The 17,837-nt window shown below is 45.0% G+C and overlaps 2 protein-coding genes across 2 annotated transcripts in view; both read right to left on the bottom strand.

The window, feature by feature from the left end:
- Positions 1-1,766: 1,766 nt before the first annotated feature.
- LOC125271522 (polymeric immunoglobulin receptor-like) overlaps positions 1,767-17,837 on the bottom strand; it is a 50,915-nt gene continuing 34,844 nt past the window's right edge. Inside the window, exons 7-9 of the mRNA XM_048195559.1 lie at positions 3,536-3,832; positions 2,009-2,104; positions 1,767-1,861 (exon numbers count right to left, since the gene is read on the bottom strand). Coding sequence (XP_048051516.1) covers positions 1,767-1,861; positions 2,009-2,104; positions 3,536-3,832 — 488 coding nt within the window. The remainder of the gene's footprint in view (positions 1,862-2,008; positions 2,105-3,535; positions 3,833-17,837) is intronic.
- On the bottom strand, positions 4,088-5,552 carry LOC125271140 (polymeric immunoglobulin receptor-like). Its single transcript, XM_048195129.1, has 3 exons — positions 5,113-5,552; positions 4,701-5,000; positions 4,088-4,602 (listed from the first exon to the last, which is right to left on the bottom strand). Exons 1-3 carry the CDS (start codon positions 5,420-5,422, stop codon positions 4,235-4,237), a joined length of 978 nt encoding a protein of 325 aa, XP_048051086.1. The 5' UTR covers positions 5,423-5,552; the 3' UTR covers positions 4,088-4,234.

The raw sequence follows: 17,837 nt of genomic DNA, 5'->3' as shown, positions 1-17,837 counted from the left end.
AAGTTGCTGGCCGTTTTTTGCCCATATTTCCCCTTCATATGTTTATGCAGGCGTGTTATGTGAGCGTGCTTGTGCTGCCACAGATTACACCTGTTCTCTATGAGAGCAGGCTTTATCCGGCCTCTATATATGAATACGGTGTTGTTGTTGTACTCCCCGGTTTGGGTTTGTGTTTCACTGAGTGCATCACCTGTTGGATCGCACACTCAGGATGAGTGTTGGGAATTTTGTTTACCCGACTTCTCCTGATCGTTTGCACCACAGCATCTGGGGTTCATTGCTGTTTGATTGTTGGCTATTTGTTTTTAGCCTCTCTGTATGCAGCTTGTTTGGATACAGCGCTGTTGGTTTACGATGCTCGTTACGCTCACGCTGTTTAGCATGATTAACATTGCCTGCTGGAATGTGTATGCCTAGGCTCAGGTTGTGTAGCTAGTTCCCTTAAATTTGTCATTTTAGGTTATACTGGCCCTTCCTTGTAGCTAGGGCCCTGTCATGACCACGGGCTAGTGCCACATGGTTCTTTAAATAGCAGGCCTCTCCAGGCCTCTCTTATAGCTTCCTGTTGGCCCAGCTACGCTGGTCGTGTACGGGCATCATTCCATGATTGGGTAAAGGCACTAGCTATCGCCGCACGCTTTAAGGTTACAGGCCGCTTTCAGGCCTTCCTTTGCTAGCATGTCGGAGTTTAGCTTGGTACTCCTCTCACTGAGAGTAAAAGATGTTTTTTACTGAGTATTTTGTGCGTTTATTCCCTTTAAGTGATAACACTGCCACAAGCTGATGCCACATGCCTGCTGGGATTATAGGCCCATGGGGCCTTTCCTTAGCACATGATGGCGTATGCTGTACTCCTCTTGCTTAAAGAGTAGAAAGGTACTTCACCGAGTGCATTGCTCGTTGGTTTGTGTTGGACGGGCTGTCTCATGGGCACTTGCAGCTGTTATGTCTTGGTGTTTGCTCCACCTTGATATGCAATAGGGTGTGGCCCTACAGGTCATCCTGGGCTACCGCCGTCTGCATTCAGTTCTCTGGTGAACTCTGGTTATGTTGTAGGCCCTTTTCCCGGCCTCCATGACTATGTGCCCGCTTTACGGTCTGTCTGTTAGGTTGAGCTTTGTACTTCCCTTCGGGGTTAACTGCGTAATTGTGCTTAGCTCCCTAAGCTGGTATGGTTGTAGACTTCTATGAAGTCTCCCGTTAGACCGGCCCCCAGGCTGGTTTGTGCTCCCCTGGCACAGCCTCCTCAGCACCTCACCAACAATATTTTCTTGCCAAATATCAAACATTGGCAAAATCAGTCTGGTTTGTAACATGAGAGATTTAATGTCTTTTCAGTTGATCTAAGGCAGTGGCTGAAGTGGCCTTCAGTGATTCTGCTCATTATCATTCAGTGTCTTTAACTCCTGACACAAATTGATAAATTACTGTCACTGTAACAGTTTTTATTGTAAAACACTGGTCAAAAATCATTGCTAAAGTCTTAAGTCTTTAAGTAAAGACCAAACCTTCACTTCTGTCATGCTCATTTTGTGATCTAGCTAGTCTTCAGTCAGCTGGTGAACCGGTGAGGTTGTGTGACTATGGAGGTGTGTGAAGGGTGGGCTTTAGGGTCGCGTTATGGGCCTACAGGCCCGACAGTGGAAACAGAACTTGATTTTGGCCTTGGTGTATTAGGTCCAAGGCTGCTGGCCCTGTCTGGCACACTGTTAGCCATGACTCGCACTGGCCCGACAGTGGAAAAGTGGCTAATGATTTGCTGCCATCTACTGGCACTTTCTCATATTCAAGAACAGGTCAGTTTTGAAACTCACCATATCATGATCTCCTGTCTCTCTTCTGTCTGATGATGAAATGATTCCTGTGTGAACAAGAGCAACATCTGAGACTGAGAAAAGGTGAAATGATTTTAACTGCATGTGTATTTCTGAACAGACGAGGATGACAAAGTCAGATTTACTAAATGTGCAGTAGCGTGTGTGTCTAAGTGTGTGTGTGAGTGTCTCACCGTGTTTACGGTTGTATTTTATTTTGAGCAACACGAGCACTAAACACATAGCCAGCAGGATCAAACCCACAGAAATAGCAACTATCATAGAAGAGCCTGAAATCAAGCAAAGAGATTGTCACAGAGAAACAAGGTGATCACATGACATTCATCTACAAGCATTCATACACATGCTGTACATCTGACACTCATCTTTAATGCTGTATCATGTGATCACTTTCAACTCAAACTGAGAAACAGAATTGTTGGATCTTACCAGACTTTTCTCTTTTGGTGTCAGACTATCAGAATCCTGCTGATTTACAAAATAACCTTATAAAATTCATACGCTTCATGGTTGAGTACATAGTGCTTAAGTACATACTGCATAAATGCATATAGTGTATGGTGCATCATTTGGGACACAACTATATTCAGACCAATTTGAAAATGTGCAAACACTGAAGAGCTTTTCCAGGCACAATGATTTGAGTTTAGATCAATTATGTATATTTCCATTGTATGGACAAGACTTTAGATAATGTCAAGATAACATTGTGCAAATAACTATGAATGGGAGCAAGTAAAATGCACAATATGGCAGAATAATTCCCGCCTTCTAAATAAAAGAGCCATTTTCTAATTTGTAAAGTCAGTGTCAACAGTCTCAAGCTAATGACTGTGCATTGGCTCTTCCAGAATGGACAAAAAAAACAAACAAAAAAAAACAAATTAACACTATTTGAGCGTAAGAAACAACACTTGTGAGACAGTTCATGCTGATTTTATATCTGATTTGAAATGTTTTTATATGTGACTTTGGCAAGCTCTTATTTCTGTCATTCGTCTGCAGTTATTTTTAAGAATTAACAGAGGTTTAGCTGTTGATGTTTTATGGAAAATGTTTGGTCATCGTTATGGCGATCAGTGTTTCCTTTAGTTGGTCATTTTGACTCTTGAATTTTTTGGTTAGTTTGTGGTCTTGGTAACAGTGTTCATAGAAACAAATAAATTGATATAAAGGAGACCATAAACAAGAGCATGCAAGTGATATTTGGGGGGGCTTGAGTCTCTGCCCCTTTGATCGCAAAAGTGTAAGTGCCCTTTGTGGTCGCATCGCGGTGCCCCCACATTCCCATTTCTCCCCCACCCCTGGAACACGATTTCGGCTGAGGGAAAACAATCATCCAACACCCCCCCTCTCTCCAACGCGCTTGCGCCCCTGCCCTCCTGGAGGTCTGTGCAGTCAGTCTGGTTATTATTAAGAGAGATTTAATGTGTTTTCAGTTGATCTAAGGCTGTGGCTGAAGTCAGTTGTAGTTCTTGTGTTTCTCTTTCCTTCAGTGATTCTGCTCATTATCATCAGGTGTCTTCAATAATCAAACAATCATCACTCAATTACCCACTTAAGTATCTAATTAACTCTAACACTGCTGCAGTGTTACTGTAACACCCTGCTGATGGTTCCCATATGAACACTGAGCGATGTTAATTCAACACTGAGGAATTTACTATGTGAACAATCCTTTTAATGAAAGAGTATTTTACCTCCGATCACATGTAGATGAACTTCAGTGAAAACGAACGACCCAGAACTCTCCTCTGCGCACCAGTATTTCCCAGAATCCTCTTCTGTCAGATCGGTGATGTTCACAGTAAAGACTCCAGCTGAGGTTTCATCAGTCACAGAGAATCGGCCATTTGTTCTCGTATTCGATGAAACACGAACTCCGTCTCGCACACAGATGTTCGGCTGATCTCCTCTGCAGAAAATCCTCATGTGATTCCTGATGAACTTACAGCTGATGGACACTGATCCTCCGACAGACGCTTCACGAGTGACCGCTGAAAAGAGAAAATATGAGTATGAGAACAGAATGATCAGAAACATTGAGATTTTCTCCAGAAACACCCTCACCATCTTTCATGACGATCATGAGTTCAGTGTGAAGATTAAACTCATCTCTCACTGCACACCAGTATATCCCAGCATCCTCTGCTCTCAGCTCACTCAAGGTCACAGTGAAGAGATTGAGTTCAGGATCATCCTTTACTGAAATCTTTGGTTTATTCACATGGAATTCATCTGATCGAATGATATTTTGAGCATCTTTAGTGAAACACTTTCCTTTGCAAAGATGCTTTACTTCTCTTGAATGTTTTGCATTATAAGGGCATTTGATCTCTGATGAATCTCCTTCACGTCCGACCACTGGAGGCACTAATAGTCAAAGAGAATGAAAGTGTTTATATCCTGCAATGAATGCACATGTTATCTGGTTTATGGTGACTGTACGTACTGGTCACAGTGAGTTGATGTTGATTGGTGAGAGAGACAGAAGTCAGATGCGTGTCTCTGGTTTCTGCTCCACACCAGTAAACTCCAGCATCTCTCTTGCTCACATTACTGATGATCGCTGTAAAAACTCCTGCTGTACTGACAGAAAACTCAAAGCGTTTCTGCTCTGATGAACTGATGCTCTCACATATCTTCTGCTCATTCTCTCTGCAGATGTGTTTGAAGGTCTCGCCGTGTTTCTCAGGGAAATCGCAGGTGAGATTCACACTTTCACCAATAACAGCAGATGCTTTACTTGATGCACGAAAATGATCAACTATACACACAAACAATGACAAATATATAATATCAAAAGTATCACTCAATTTAACTGCAAGAAAGTGTCCGATGAATCTCCCGACAGAATCTCTTTACCTTGATTTACTGTCAGTGTGACGTCAGTGAACAGATGAGCGATATTCACTCCACACTTATACGTCCCTCCATCTTCTTTGGTTAAATCACTGATAAAAACCTTCAGAAGTCCTTCACTGGAATCATCATACATGTGAACTTTATCATGACGGACCCATTGATTCTGTTTATCAACAATAATCTTCTGTGATGAATCTTTCTGGATGAATTTCTTGTTTCTTCTGAACTCTTGTGGAAATTTATACGTGATGAAGACTGATTTACTGGAGTAGGCCTGAACGAGGACAGAAGCGATTCGACCTGCAAAATGAGATTTATTTCTTGATTTATTCAATTATTAAAAGTCATGATGGATTTACATTTCTTATTTAGATCTGCAAGGTTTTTTCCATTAAAAATAAACTAAACTCACTGTAAACATTCAGCTGAATCTCTTTAATGAAGGTTATGTGAGTAATTGATGAATATGATCCGTATCTCTCCACTCCACATAAATAAACTCCTTCATCCTCGGCAGAAATGTCTCTAATGGTCACAGTAAAATGATCTTCACGACTGTCAGACAGAATGATCTTCTCCTCAGATGATAGTGATGATTGTGAGCTGTTCAGCACATGGACAGGACCCTCTTTCAGTCTGTAGAAGACTTTGGTGCGTGTTTTAAACTTATCATCATATTCACAGTGGAAAGAGATTGTTTCTCCAACATACTCGTCCTGCATAACAGACCTCCCACAACCAGACTCTGAAAATGATTTCAACAAAACATTGTGACATGCACTGAAATATAAAACATTATCTCCTGCTTTCACAGACAAGGCTTGAAGGATTAGTTCACCAAAAATAAAAACTACCCCGTGATTTACTCAAGCCATCCTAGGTGTATATGACCATCTTCTTTCAGACTAACACAATCTGCAATATATTTAAAAAATACCCTGGCTCTTCCAAGCTTTATAATAGTAGTGAATGGACAAACGACTTGGGAGGCTTGCGTAAAAAAATATTATTATTAATCAATTAGGCCTATCAATAATAAATAATAATTTATTTAATAATTTACTTGATTTTATGTCTCAAATCCCAGTCAATTATTCACTGCAGAAAGTGAAACTAAAAACTCAGAATATCGCCTTGAACATACTTCCGAAATGCTTACGCTGTATGTCCTACACCTTTCCTATTCTACTTATGGAAAAAAACTAAACCCGTAATTCGTCCCGTAACTAGAATAGGAAAGACGTATGACATTTAGCGTAAGCTTTTTGAAGAATGCAAAACCGGAAGTACGTTCAAGGCGGTATTTTGTGTTTATAAAGCAAACAGTTGTATTTTTTCTTTTGAAAATGAGTGATGGTTTCTCTATATAAGACTCGCATTCCTCGTCTGGTATCGTTTAAAGCTCTTTGAAGCTGCACTGAAACTGTCATTTTGACCTTCAACCGTTTGGACTCCATTGAAGTCCACTATAAGGAGAAAAATCCTGGAATGTTTTCATCAAAAACCTTCATTTCTTTTCGACTGAAGAAAGAAAGACATGAACATCTTGGATGACATGGGGGTGAGTAAATTATCAGGAAAATTTTATTTAAAAGTGGACTTATGCTTTAACAAGATGACTCGTTGAATATTGGCAAACGTGTCATGGATTTATAGCATTTTGGGAAAAAAAATAATATGTTTTATAATACATTTTTTAAAATCAAAATGTAGATTTGAATTTTTAATGTCTCTTTAACCAAAATATGCTATGTGAAAGTTTGAAACAGCAAACAATGGTTCCCTTTCAGTCGGTCACGTTCGACATACGTCAGTAGTGACCAACGAATTGAGATATCGCTAGAGAGCCCCTATCAGCTTCAAGAGAACTAAAACAAGCCAATGAACATTGGTGTGCGATATTTGCATAATGCGCACCGCCCACATCTGGGGGACATAAATAGGAAGCAGATGCAATCGCACTCTGTCTTTCGCTTCGGAGCCAACACTTTGGTGTCCTACAGCCTGACTGAACTTCAAACAAGTCTGAAGAACGAAAAGAAGCAGCCTTACCGTGTTGGTGTTACAACTCTGCAGAGAGTCCGTGAGCTTCAGGAGCCAGGCAGAAACTACTACTGTGAAACAGCGTTCCGCTGTAAATCCATAAAAGTTGGTGTGCGATTTGGGCCGGTCTCCTGTGTGTGTGTGTGTACACACTCTCATGACACTCCCTGTGTGTCTCGACACAGAAAGAGCTGTATTTCTAAAATCAGACTTCACATACAGACACTGCGTCTTTTTCAAGACGTCATTCAGTCTGTGCGTTTCTGGAGGCGGTCGTTTCCTATCCTCGCTGACGGCCACAATCACTTTCTCTCATGTCTGCTTAGCGTGCTGAGACTGTGTTTGTGGGTGGTTCATGTTCTCGTGAAAAATGAGAGCATGCCCACGTCGGCGTGTTGTTTGTCTCGCCTTTCTCTTAAGGGCTTGAGCGCTCAGCGCGCCGTGTGCCGTCGAGCTGTCGGTTGACAGCGCACGTTGCTATGGCAACCCTGCGCGTTGTCTGGCGCTCTAGATGCACGGTCGAGACTTGAGTACCTTTTAATGAGGTGGAGTCCCCTCACTTATTCCCTGATCTAGTTATTTTTCTGAATCAGAAAAATACTACTTTGGTTAATAAGCTTGGGTGACCAGGGGATCACAGTGGGGCAATACCCGCCGAGCCATTCTCCGTGGGCCCCCCACTCCTCTAGTGCATCGCAAACATGTTGTGACTGTGTTTGTGGGTGGTTCATGTTTAGTACAACATGGCCACGTTGGCGCCCAGTGCGCCGTGTGTCGTCCAGTTGGGCGGCCACGTTCACTGTTCAACATGGCTGGTAGCTTCTGCTTGGATTGCTGGTCTTTCTCATGAGGGACCTAGCGTCTTAGTCAGAGCTTCAGCAGAGGGTCAGATGTCGACTGCTACATTGGAGAGAGTGTTGGGCTCTGAAAATGAAGATGAGGTTGAGCGTCCCACAGTTGTGGTGTGCTCGTGCTGAATCAGATTCAGACTTGACAACAATGCTTTCCCGGGCCTCTGGGGGCATTGTGCGACGCGTACCCGCCTTGCCCCGCCCCCTGTCTTAGCCCAGAAGTGCATGGAAAAACTTGTTAGTTTGTGGCCTTTTTTTTGGCATCAAATATGGAACACCAAAGGGGCCATAATCGGCATTGCAAGTTTTTTCTCTCTCACTACCCTCTAGGGTGGGGTGGCAGTGCTACGGGCACACCACCTCTGCCCTGCATGAGTCTTGGCCCCGGAAAGTCTGGGGTAGGCCAAAGTACTCATTGCATTGGGTAGTTCTGAGTCGGGGTTGAGCTACACATGATGCAAGTCATAGCGCAGGCCCCTGGCCAGACAATGTCCACCTTGGTGGTCCAGAAACACCCCTGGCTAGCCTTGTTGGGATGTGTCGCCGTCAAAGTACGCTTTCTCGATGCACTCATCTCACAAGCTGGCCTAAAACCCAGCCCGCCCAGCCTGCAGTCAACCCAGTTGGCTAGCGGGTAGCGGTCCTGGAGATAAGGCGACCTGGAGCTGAGGTAAACAGTTCTTCGGGATCGATGCCCGCATCGCTCCCTCCCCGGAGGAGGGCCAGGTGGAGAATTTGGTCTGTTCCGCCTCTGGCTCTCCGGAGTCCAGCGGTACCCACTAAGAGCTGTTTTCTGATCTTCCATGTCCCAAGTGGGTGTGGCTGGCAGTGTGCAAGGCTCCGCCCCCTCAGCCCCCTCTCACTTCGCCAGCAGGTGTCAGTGTGTTGGTGCAGGCCGTGCCCCGTGTTCCGTCTCCCATACGCACTGCTACCTCGCAGAGTCTGATCACACTCTGGGCCGCTACCATGCCGTCCGAGTCGGGTCCCCGTACTCTGGTTCGCTGCCCCACCCCCGGTACGTCTGTGGTGCGTTTGGATCTGCTGGTGTCTGGAAGCCTGGATAGTGCTCTCCAGTCCGTTCCGCTGGTTCATTCGTACTATCAGACTCGGCTATGAGATTCAGTTCGCCCGGTGTCCTCCGGTTTTCAGGGGTGTCCACTACACTCAGGTGTCGCTGGACATTGCACCTGTTCTCTGGGCAGAGATTGCTGTCAGGCTGCCTTCAGGCCTTCAGGCTGCTGTTTAAGATGCTCATGCAGAAGCGCATTTTCAAATGCATCCGTCCAGAGGATTGGTTTGCAGCGTTCGACCTGTAGGATGCGTACCTCATGTCTCGATTCTGCCTCGCCACAGGTCGAGCATATCGGTACAAAATCCTACCCTTCGGGCTGGCCCTGTCGCGCCGCATCTTTACGAAGGTTGCGGACGTGGCCGTTGTTCCCCTCAGGGAACAGGGCATTCGCAACTACCTTGACGACTGGCTGATCCTGGCCAGCTCGCAAGAGCAGTTGTGCGAACACAGGGACATGGTTTTAGCTCACCTCAGCCGGTTGGGTCTTTGGGTCAACTGGGACAAGAGCAAACTCGCCCCCGGGCTGAGGATCTCTTATCTCGGTCTCGAGCTAGACTCGGTCACCCGGACTACGCCCCTCGTCCAGTCGGTGTTGAACTGCCTGAGTACCCTCAAGCGCAGGACAGCGGCCCCACTGAAAGACTTTCAGAGGCTCCTGGGGCATATGGAATCTGCAGCCATGGTCACGCTGCTCGGATTGCTCCATATGTGGCCGCTTCAACACTGGCTCCGCGGCCGGGTCCTGAGATAGGCGTGGCAGCGTGGTACGCTTCGTGTCCTCGTGACACCGAGCTGCCGTCGCACCCTCATCCGGTGGGCGGACCCCTTGTTCCTGGGGGCGGGAGTGCCCCTCGAACAGGTGTCCAGGCATGCTGTGGTCTCCTCAGACGCCTCTGCCACCGGCTGGAGGCCACGTACAACGGGCATGCAGTGTCGGGCCTTGGACGGGGCCTTAACTGCATTGGCATATCAATTGCCTGGAGTTGCTAGCAGTACGTCTTGCACTGGGCCGCTCCAAGGAGCTGCTGTCAGACAAGCACGTACTGGTCCACTCGGACAGCACTGCGGCCGTTGCGTACATCAACCATCAGGTGGTCTACGCTCCCGCCACATGTCGCCCGCCATCTCGTTATGGAGTCAGAAGCGTCTGAGGTCGCTTCGTGCCATTCATGTCCCAGGTGTGCTCAACCGTGCAGCCGTCGAGCTCTCACGGCAGCTTCCACTTGCGGGCGAGTGGCGGCTCCATCCCCAGGCGTTCCAGCTGATCTGGCAGCACTTCGGCGAGGCTCAGATAGATCTGTTTGCCTCCCCAGAACTGCCCACTGCCAGTGGTTCCATTCCCTGACCGGCGGCACGTTCGGCACAGATGCCCTGGCACACAGCTGGCCCCGGGGCCCACGCAATTGCGTTTTCCCCAGTGAGCCTTTTCGCACAATTCCTGTGCAAAGTCAGGGACAAGAAGCAGGTCTTGTTAGTGGCTCCATACTGGCCCACTCGGACCTGGTTTTTGGACCTACGCTCCTTGCGACAGCCTCTCCCTGGCACATTCCTCTGAGGAAGGACCTCCTGACTCAGAGACGGGGCACCAGAGACGGGACACCCTGTGGCACCCGCGTCCTGACCTGTGGAACCTCCTCGCGTGGTCCCTGGATGGGTAAGTCGATCTCCTGTAAGCGGTCATAGACACCATCACTTCCGCTAGAGCTCCTTCCTCGAGGAGCCTCTATGTGTTGAAGTGGAACCTGTTCGTCGAATGGTGCTCCTCTCGCGAGAGGACCCCCGATTATGTTCGGTCAGATCTGTGCTTCCCTTCCTGCAAGAGGGCTTGGAGCGAAGGCTGTCTCCCTCCACCCTCAAGGTGTTTGTTTGCCGCTTAGCTGCACATCACCATGCAGTTGACGGCAAGTCCCTGGGGTAGCACGATCTGATCGTCAGGTTCCTGAGGGGGGGAGGAGACTAAATCTGCCTCGCCCTTCCTCCTTACCTTCTTGGGATCTGACTCTGGTACTTACATCTCTCCGGGGTCATCCCTTCGAACCTTTGCAATCGGTCGAGTTAAAAGTACTGTCCCTTAAGACCGTCCTCCTGGTTGCATTGGCTTCGCTTAGAGGGTAGGGGACCTGCACGCATTTTCGGTCGACGAATCGTGCCTGGAATTCGGGCCTGGGGATTCTCACGTTATCCTGAGACCCCGACCCGGATATGTGCCCAAGGTTCCTACCACTCCCTTCAGAGATCAGGTAGTGAACCTGCAAGCGCTGCCCTCGGAGGAGGCAGACCCAGCCCTGGCTTCGCTCTGTCCAGTTTGCGCTCTGCGCGTTTACGTGGATAGAACTCGAAGCTTCAGGACCTCAGATCAGCTCTTTGTCTGTTATGGAGGCCAGCAGAAGGGAAAGGCTGTCTCCAAGCAGAGGATGGCCCACTGGATAGTGGATGCCATTGCCCTGGCGTACGTTTCCCAGGGCATGCCGTGCCCGTTCAGGTTGAGAGCTCACTCCTCTAGAGCAGTGGCTTCTTCCTGGGTGCTGGCTCAAGGCGCCTCGCTGACAGATATCTGTAGAGCTGCGGGCTGGGCGACACCCAACACGTTTGCTAGGCTGTATAGCTTACGTGTAGAGCCGGTATCTTCCCGTGTACTCGCTTCAACCAGCCGGTAGACGCGTTGCACCTGCTCTTTGTGTCGGCTTGCAATGCCATTCCCGCCCTCTGGGCCGGATACGTGCATCTTTGACTCCAGTCGTGTTCCCCGCTCGGTGAACCCTGTCGAGTTCCTCCGCCTCCCCCTTCGGCTCGGACATTGCGGAGTGTCTGTTGCCAGGCCAACATCCGTTTCTGACGTTGTCTGTTGGCTGGGTTCCATATGTCGTGACCCCTCTTCGTGAGTGGTCCCATATGTGTATCGTCCACAGTCAAGCTCCCTACGGTGAGCCCGTGTCTTTCCCTGAGCAGAGTTAACTCTGCTGTCACCTGTCAAATGAATCTCCCCCTACTTAGGTGGGGCCATTCCAGGGACTTCATATGCGTACTGCCCTAGCGTCAGTCCATATGTATTCTCCACGTAAATTCCTCCCCAAGGGTAGGTAGTGGCCTCCGCAGCGTCCCCTCGGGTTCACTTCCCCAGTGTAGTCTAGTTTACTTAGCAGGTAGATCAGAACAGCAGTAGACTCTCTCTGCGTTAGCTCGCCCCCTTCACCGTCCCATGGGTGCGACGGGTGGCTTGAGCTTGCGCTGAGCACTGGAAGGGGTTTCGTAACTGTGACGCTTTAGTTGGGATCCCAATTCGTCGGTCACTACTGACGTACGTCGAACGTGACCAACTGAAAGGGAACGTCTCGGTTACGTATGTAACCCTCGTTCCCTGAAGGAGGGAATGGAAACGTACGTCCCGTCGCCACAGTTTCTGTACCCTCGCTGCAGTGCGGACACCAGATGTCTCCTCAGCGAAAAACAGAGTGCGATTGCATCTGCTTCCTATTTATGTCCCCCAGATGTGGGCGGTGCGCATTATGCAAATATCGCACGCCAATGTTCATTGGCTTGTTTTAGTTCTCTCGAAGCTGATAGGGGCTCTCTAGCGATATCCCAATTCGTCGGTCACTACTGACGTACGTCTCCGTTCCCTCCTTCAGGGAACGAGGGTTACATACGTAACCGAGACGTTTTCATCTTGCCACTTTCTTGGTAAAGAAAACACCTTTTTACTCAAATTAATCAAAATGGAGTATATAACTCTTCATATTTTGTAACACATTTCTTATATTTTATAATAATTTACATTTTTAATGTTTCATTTTTTCAAGTTAGTTAACAAAAGCACACCTACATGTACTAAAGTTTCTACCAAGGATACTATCAATGTGCTATAGCGCGCACAGCTTTTAATTTTTTAAATAAGGTAATTATAGTCTTAATGTTGTTCAGCCAATCATCAGCCTTACCTCAGGCTCTACTCTTCAGCACAATGATAACCCCAAAAACTCACACATACCAGAAAACCTTTTAAATTACAAGATAATACAACATCAAACACTAACAGATCTTCCCCTATATTAATATTGAGCAAAACACATGAAATAACACTTAATTTTTACTCTCTTTTAATGCAAAGCATGCTGGGAACTAGAAGTCTGTTGTAACCACTGATTGTAACTATTTCATGATTGTGTATATATGTGTGTACAATACATTCACATGTATGTGCAATATATGAAACACAATAAAGGATAAAACTTTATGAATGTAATGCTATTTTTGTCTTCATTTATAAATATTTTATATGTATCAATATATAGCCACATGGTCAATCTGTATATTGCAGTATATTGAAAAACGTAAGCAGAAGTTTCCCATATGTGGAAATGTATTGTTATATATCAGAAGCAGTATATTCCCATATACTTTTGTTCTGTAAGGGTCTCTATCATCATCTCAGCTTGTAACACAAAATGTCAAGTTCCTAGGTGAGTTTTTTTTTTCATGGTTTCTGATTTTTTTTAGGTATATTCAAGGTTGTCTGTGATCAAAGCAGATCTGTTGTCAAGACATATTGACAGAAAACATACATCTTACAAGTAATATTGTGGCGAGGGGGGCGTGGTTCAGCGAAGTCTGCTGCAGGAGAGAGAGTCGGGAGACGCACGGTGAGTGAGTGGGTTAAACGCAAATAACGAACACCTGTCTCTTGTTTCATTAATTGGCGTGGAGAGAGTACAAAACGCCAGGAGAAACAGGAGTGTAGGAGAGAGAGAAGGACTGCTGTCTGGTGGAGCTGGTCTACCTGAAAGAAACCTTGCTGGAGTGAAAGTTTATGCAACTTTATTTATGTTTTGATGCTTTGTGCACAACGAACTGTTTAAGGATTGAATTTATTATAATAAAAACCACCAACAACAGTCAAGCTGACCCCATCCTCTTCCTTCCTTCCAAGAACTTCATCACAAATATATCCTGAAAATATCATCTGAACAAGTAATTTACATATAGTTTTTTTTTCTTTTTACAGAAGTGACATGAACATGCAAAGACAAATGTCATAAAACTGACATTTTCCCTGAATAATCTTACCTGACAGCTCAAATTATGAATTATTATAATTAATATACCGTTATGACTCGTACCTCTGTTCACCTTTAACTCAACATCATGATTCCATTTCTGATTGTTTCCACATATATATTTCCCATCATCCTCTCTGCGGAGGTTCCTGATAAACACTGTGAAGAATCTGCTGTTTTCATCATCATACAGAGCGAATCTTTCGTTATAATCCCAGCGACGCTGAAGCTCAGAACTGATGCCTGATATACAGCCCCTCCGTCTGCAGAAAAAATTTCCTTTATGCTGTTCCTCAGTCTTTCTCTGGTTTGAAATCATGCACTTGAACATCAAACTCCCTCCAGCGCATCCAATCACTCTGAAACAAAGTACCTGACCTGCCAAACACAAGTTCATTTGCTCTGGGTTATTATATATCATCAATCTAGATCATATAATATATTATTTGAGCCAGACTGACCAGTAAAGAACTGACCTGAGATCAGGCAGAGAGTGATGAAGATGAAGATGATGATGGCAGCCCTCATTCCTGATTGACTTCAGTCTCACAGATATCCAGAGAAAACCAAATATGACCACAATCCAGTGACAACAAGAACTGATCAAGTGTGTTCCTTGAATGTGATGCAAGTCACTATCATCAGAAGTACACACATCCTCTTTTGGTCTTTCTCATGTCTCTACTTCCTTATTTTCTATAATGGTTTCACCCATCTGCACAGCTAACAGGGCAATGAGTGCTGTGTGATGTGTGAAAGACATGCAGAAACCTAGGGTTGTGCCGATAGATAGTATCGTGCCTTGACGATAGTCAAAGATATCATCAAGATGATAATATCTTGGCTAGTTTTCCCATTAATGTATTAAATTATTATTATTATTATTTATTATTATTAAAAGGTTATTATTATTATTATTAAATTAATATTAGGACCTACAATTCATTCACCTTCCCCAATTTTATAATGATATCATCATAACCACACTTGCGACACTGACACGCGCGTGAGGATTGCGAAATTTGAGAAATGAAAACTTACTTAAAACAGACTACAAAACTGCATCCCACATCAAAATTGAATTGCAAGGTGATCTATTCACAGATTATCAAGAGTGCTTGTATTTTTATTTTTTCCCCCCCATGATCATCAATGTATGGTCCACAAGAGAAATATTAAGTCAATAAATTAAGATATCTACCGCTATTAGCACTGGTAGCACCATTTATGCAGCTTCTGATGCCAAAAGCAGTTTTTTTCTTTCTTTTTCACTTTAACTGTAGACACTCAAATTGCAAATTGCATGCATTATCCAAGGGCTCACGTTTTGGGTGAAATATTTCTATGCAACATGGGATTTTTCTTCATCACCACCATCACCAAATGATAGAAAAAGATTCTCATTTCCAGCGATGTATCAGAGATCTCATAGGCTGACGCCCAACACTACAGATGACACGAGTATATTAATATAAATGCACACAGAGCGACCAGTGGGTGTAGGCTTCATCCTGCATTCATCATGAAAATCACACACAGAGCTATTCAAATATTCTAATTCTGTGACTTAGAATCTACAAAGTCCAATGGAATTTGAAAAATCTTTGAAGCTCAATGTCTCAAAACTGCTCAGAATGCAGATAAAACCTTATAATTCCAAGGTGGTGATATGTAAAATTATGGGATTTGCTCATCCGCCATGACACTTGCTATGAGAAATGCAGCAAGCGGAGTGATACAAATGGTGAAATGGTTCCTGTGGTGATAATGCTAGAATATTGCAAAGCTGCAAAAGACCTCTCAGCCAATCAGATTCGAGAACCAGAATGAACTGATGTATAAAATGCCGTATCATCACATACAAGCTTGCAGTATCAAGCAGCAGAACACAGTTTTTGTAGAGATAAATTAAATGGAAGCTCATGAGACCTGAAGCCTATTCAAGTTAGAAATGGAAGAGCCAATCTTACATTAAAATAAGGGGGATAAAACCATAGACATGTATACGTAGATCCCACATTCAACTATATACAGACACCTCGACGCACCCTCCAAGAATCGATGCAAAAACACCCAAGATTTGGGAGGATATTGTGGTAACTTGGCATCAAAAACCACACAAGAGAAGAAAATGCAGGAGGGTGGGTTTACTAATAACTGCACATAAGCACATACACCCTAATGGCCACAACAGGAACTGAAGTCAGTTATTTCTTGTGTTTCTGCTCGTCTCTTTTTCTGTTCTCTTCTTTCCTTCAGTGATTCTGCTTGTTAACAGGCTTTTTAAGGCTGAGATGACTCTATACTTAACATATACATGTATTGTGGCTCAGATAAGGTCCAGTTTAGGTTTATTTCTTTGCTCTTGGCTGACATGTGGCATTGCTGTGGCATTGCTGTGGCCTGCTTGTGGCTCAGATCTGGCAAACAGAAGATGCCCACACAAGGACTGTAATTCATTGCAGCATGTGGACCAGATCATCATGCCACATGTGCCAGATTCTGATAAACCGTTTGAGGAAGTGTGAAAGAGTGCCATTTCCATTCTTTTTCACGAATGCTGCAATATCAGCACTTGTAAAACAAGGACCATTGTCGGATACCAACATCCGAGGCAGTCCGAATACACTAAAACTTTGCCTGAGCTTTTCTATAGTGATTTGAGTGATATAATACACACATCACGAGAGGTCCAATGTCTAATTTCAGGAGTATCCACAGGTGCATCACCAAATACATCCAGCATCAGTACTTGCTCAGCTTTCCTCTCCTCTATTGCCTCTTCCTTGATGGGTAGCCTGCTTAAAGCATCAGCACAGACATTAGCTTTGGCAGGCCTGAAAGTCATGGTATAGTCGTAGGCACTCAGGACCTCCACCTCTTCCTGAGTCCACCTCTGCACTCGGGAAGAGCCCATGGGTTTCTTCTCATTAAAGAGTGAAATCAATGGTTTGTGGTCTGTGCAGATAGTAAAGGACCTTCCATACATGTATTTGTGAAACTTCTGTATTCCAAAAACTACTGCAAGCCCCTCTTTATCTAGTTGCGAGTATTTTTTTCTCTGCCACTGACAGTGTGCGAGACATGACATGAAACTTAGTGGTCGTTCGCTGCCATCTTCCAATCTGTGTGATAACACAGCTCCTACCCCATAGGGTGATGCATCACATGCTAATACTAGATCTCTATCTGCCGAATAATGTATCAGGACATTCGTAGATTGCAGCGACATATTTGAATGCTGGAAGGCCTCTTCCTGTTCTGTCATCCACTCCCTGTGCTTTCCTTTTTTAACAAGCTCATACAAGTGGTGCCAGGCAGGTTGCTAAATTTGGGAGAAATTTTCCATAGTAGGTAGGCCTTTAGTTCTGACACATTAGATGGAGATGCAGCCTCTACAATCACCCTAACTTTTCTTTAAACGGGCTGGAGACCGTCAGGGAGCGTTTTCTTTTTCTCTTGGTACTCCACTGCAACCTGCCTCTCACTTTGATCTGTTGTCCTGGATAGGTTTCCAGTTTAATTTCAGTCTGTCTTAGTTTTGTGTTTTTCCCTATTTTTCTCAATTCCTTGAATGTCTCCCCATTTAAAATGTTAAGACTACATCCAGTGTCTATTTCTAGTTTCACTTTGTGCCCATCCATTTGCATGTCCACTGTTTATTGCTGCACTTTAGTTGGATTTGCACTGTTAACTTTCCCTATATATTCTTTAATGCAACCCAGTGTGAATGTTTCAACACTCATCATTGTCACTTTCCTCCACTTTATTTGCACAATACCGTCGTCCTGGGCTCTTTTATATCTGCTGTCTCTTTCTCTCCCTCTACTTGCCATTTTACCCTTATTTCTGCAAGTGTGCGATATGTGACCAATTTTACCACATGCGTGACATTTCTCTGTTTAAATCTACAATCTGGTGCAGTGTGATTTGTTCCCTTGCATCTGTAACATGACTTACATGATGCACTGGCTTGCATTTCTTTTTCACGGCTCACTGCACCGTCAGCTGTGCTGCTATTGTGCAACTTTTGACATGCCGCTGCTGTACTGTTATTTCACAGGTCCTGTGCATTTTTATCCGCAGCCTCCAAGGAAAGTGCTATTTTCAGTGCATT

This window comes from Megalobrama amblycephala, linkage group LG7 (assembly GCF_018812025.1).
Source record: "Megalobrama amblycephala isolate DHTTF-2021 linkage group LG7, ASM1881202v1, whole genome shotgun sequence".
Classification (NCBI taxonomy): domain Eukaryota; kingdom Metazoa; phylum Chordata; class Actinopteri; order Cypriniformes; family Xenocyprididae; genus Megalobrama; species Megalobrama amblycephala.
The sequence above is the reverse complement of the archived record's forward strand: the minus strand, read 5'-3'. Positions and strand labels throughout refer to the sequence as shown.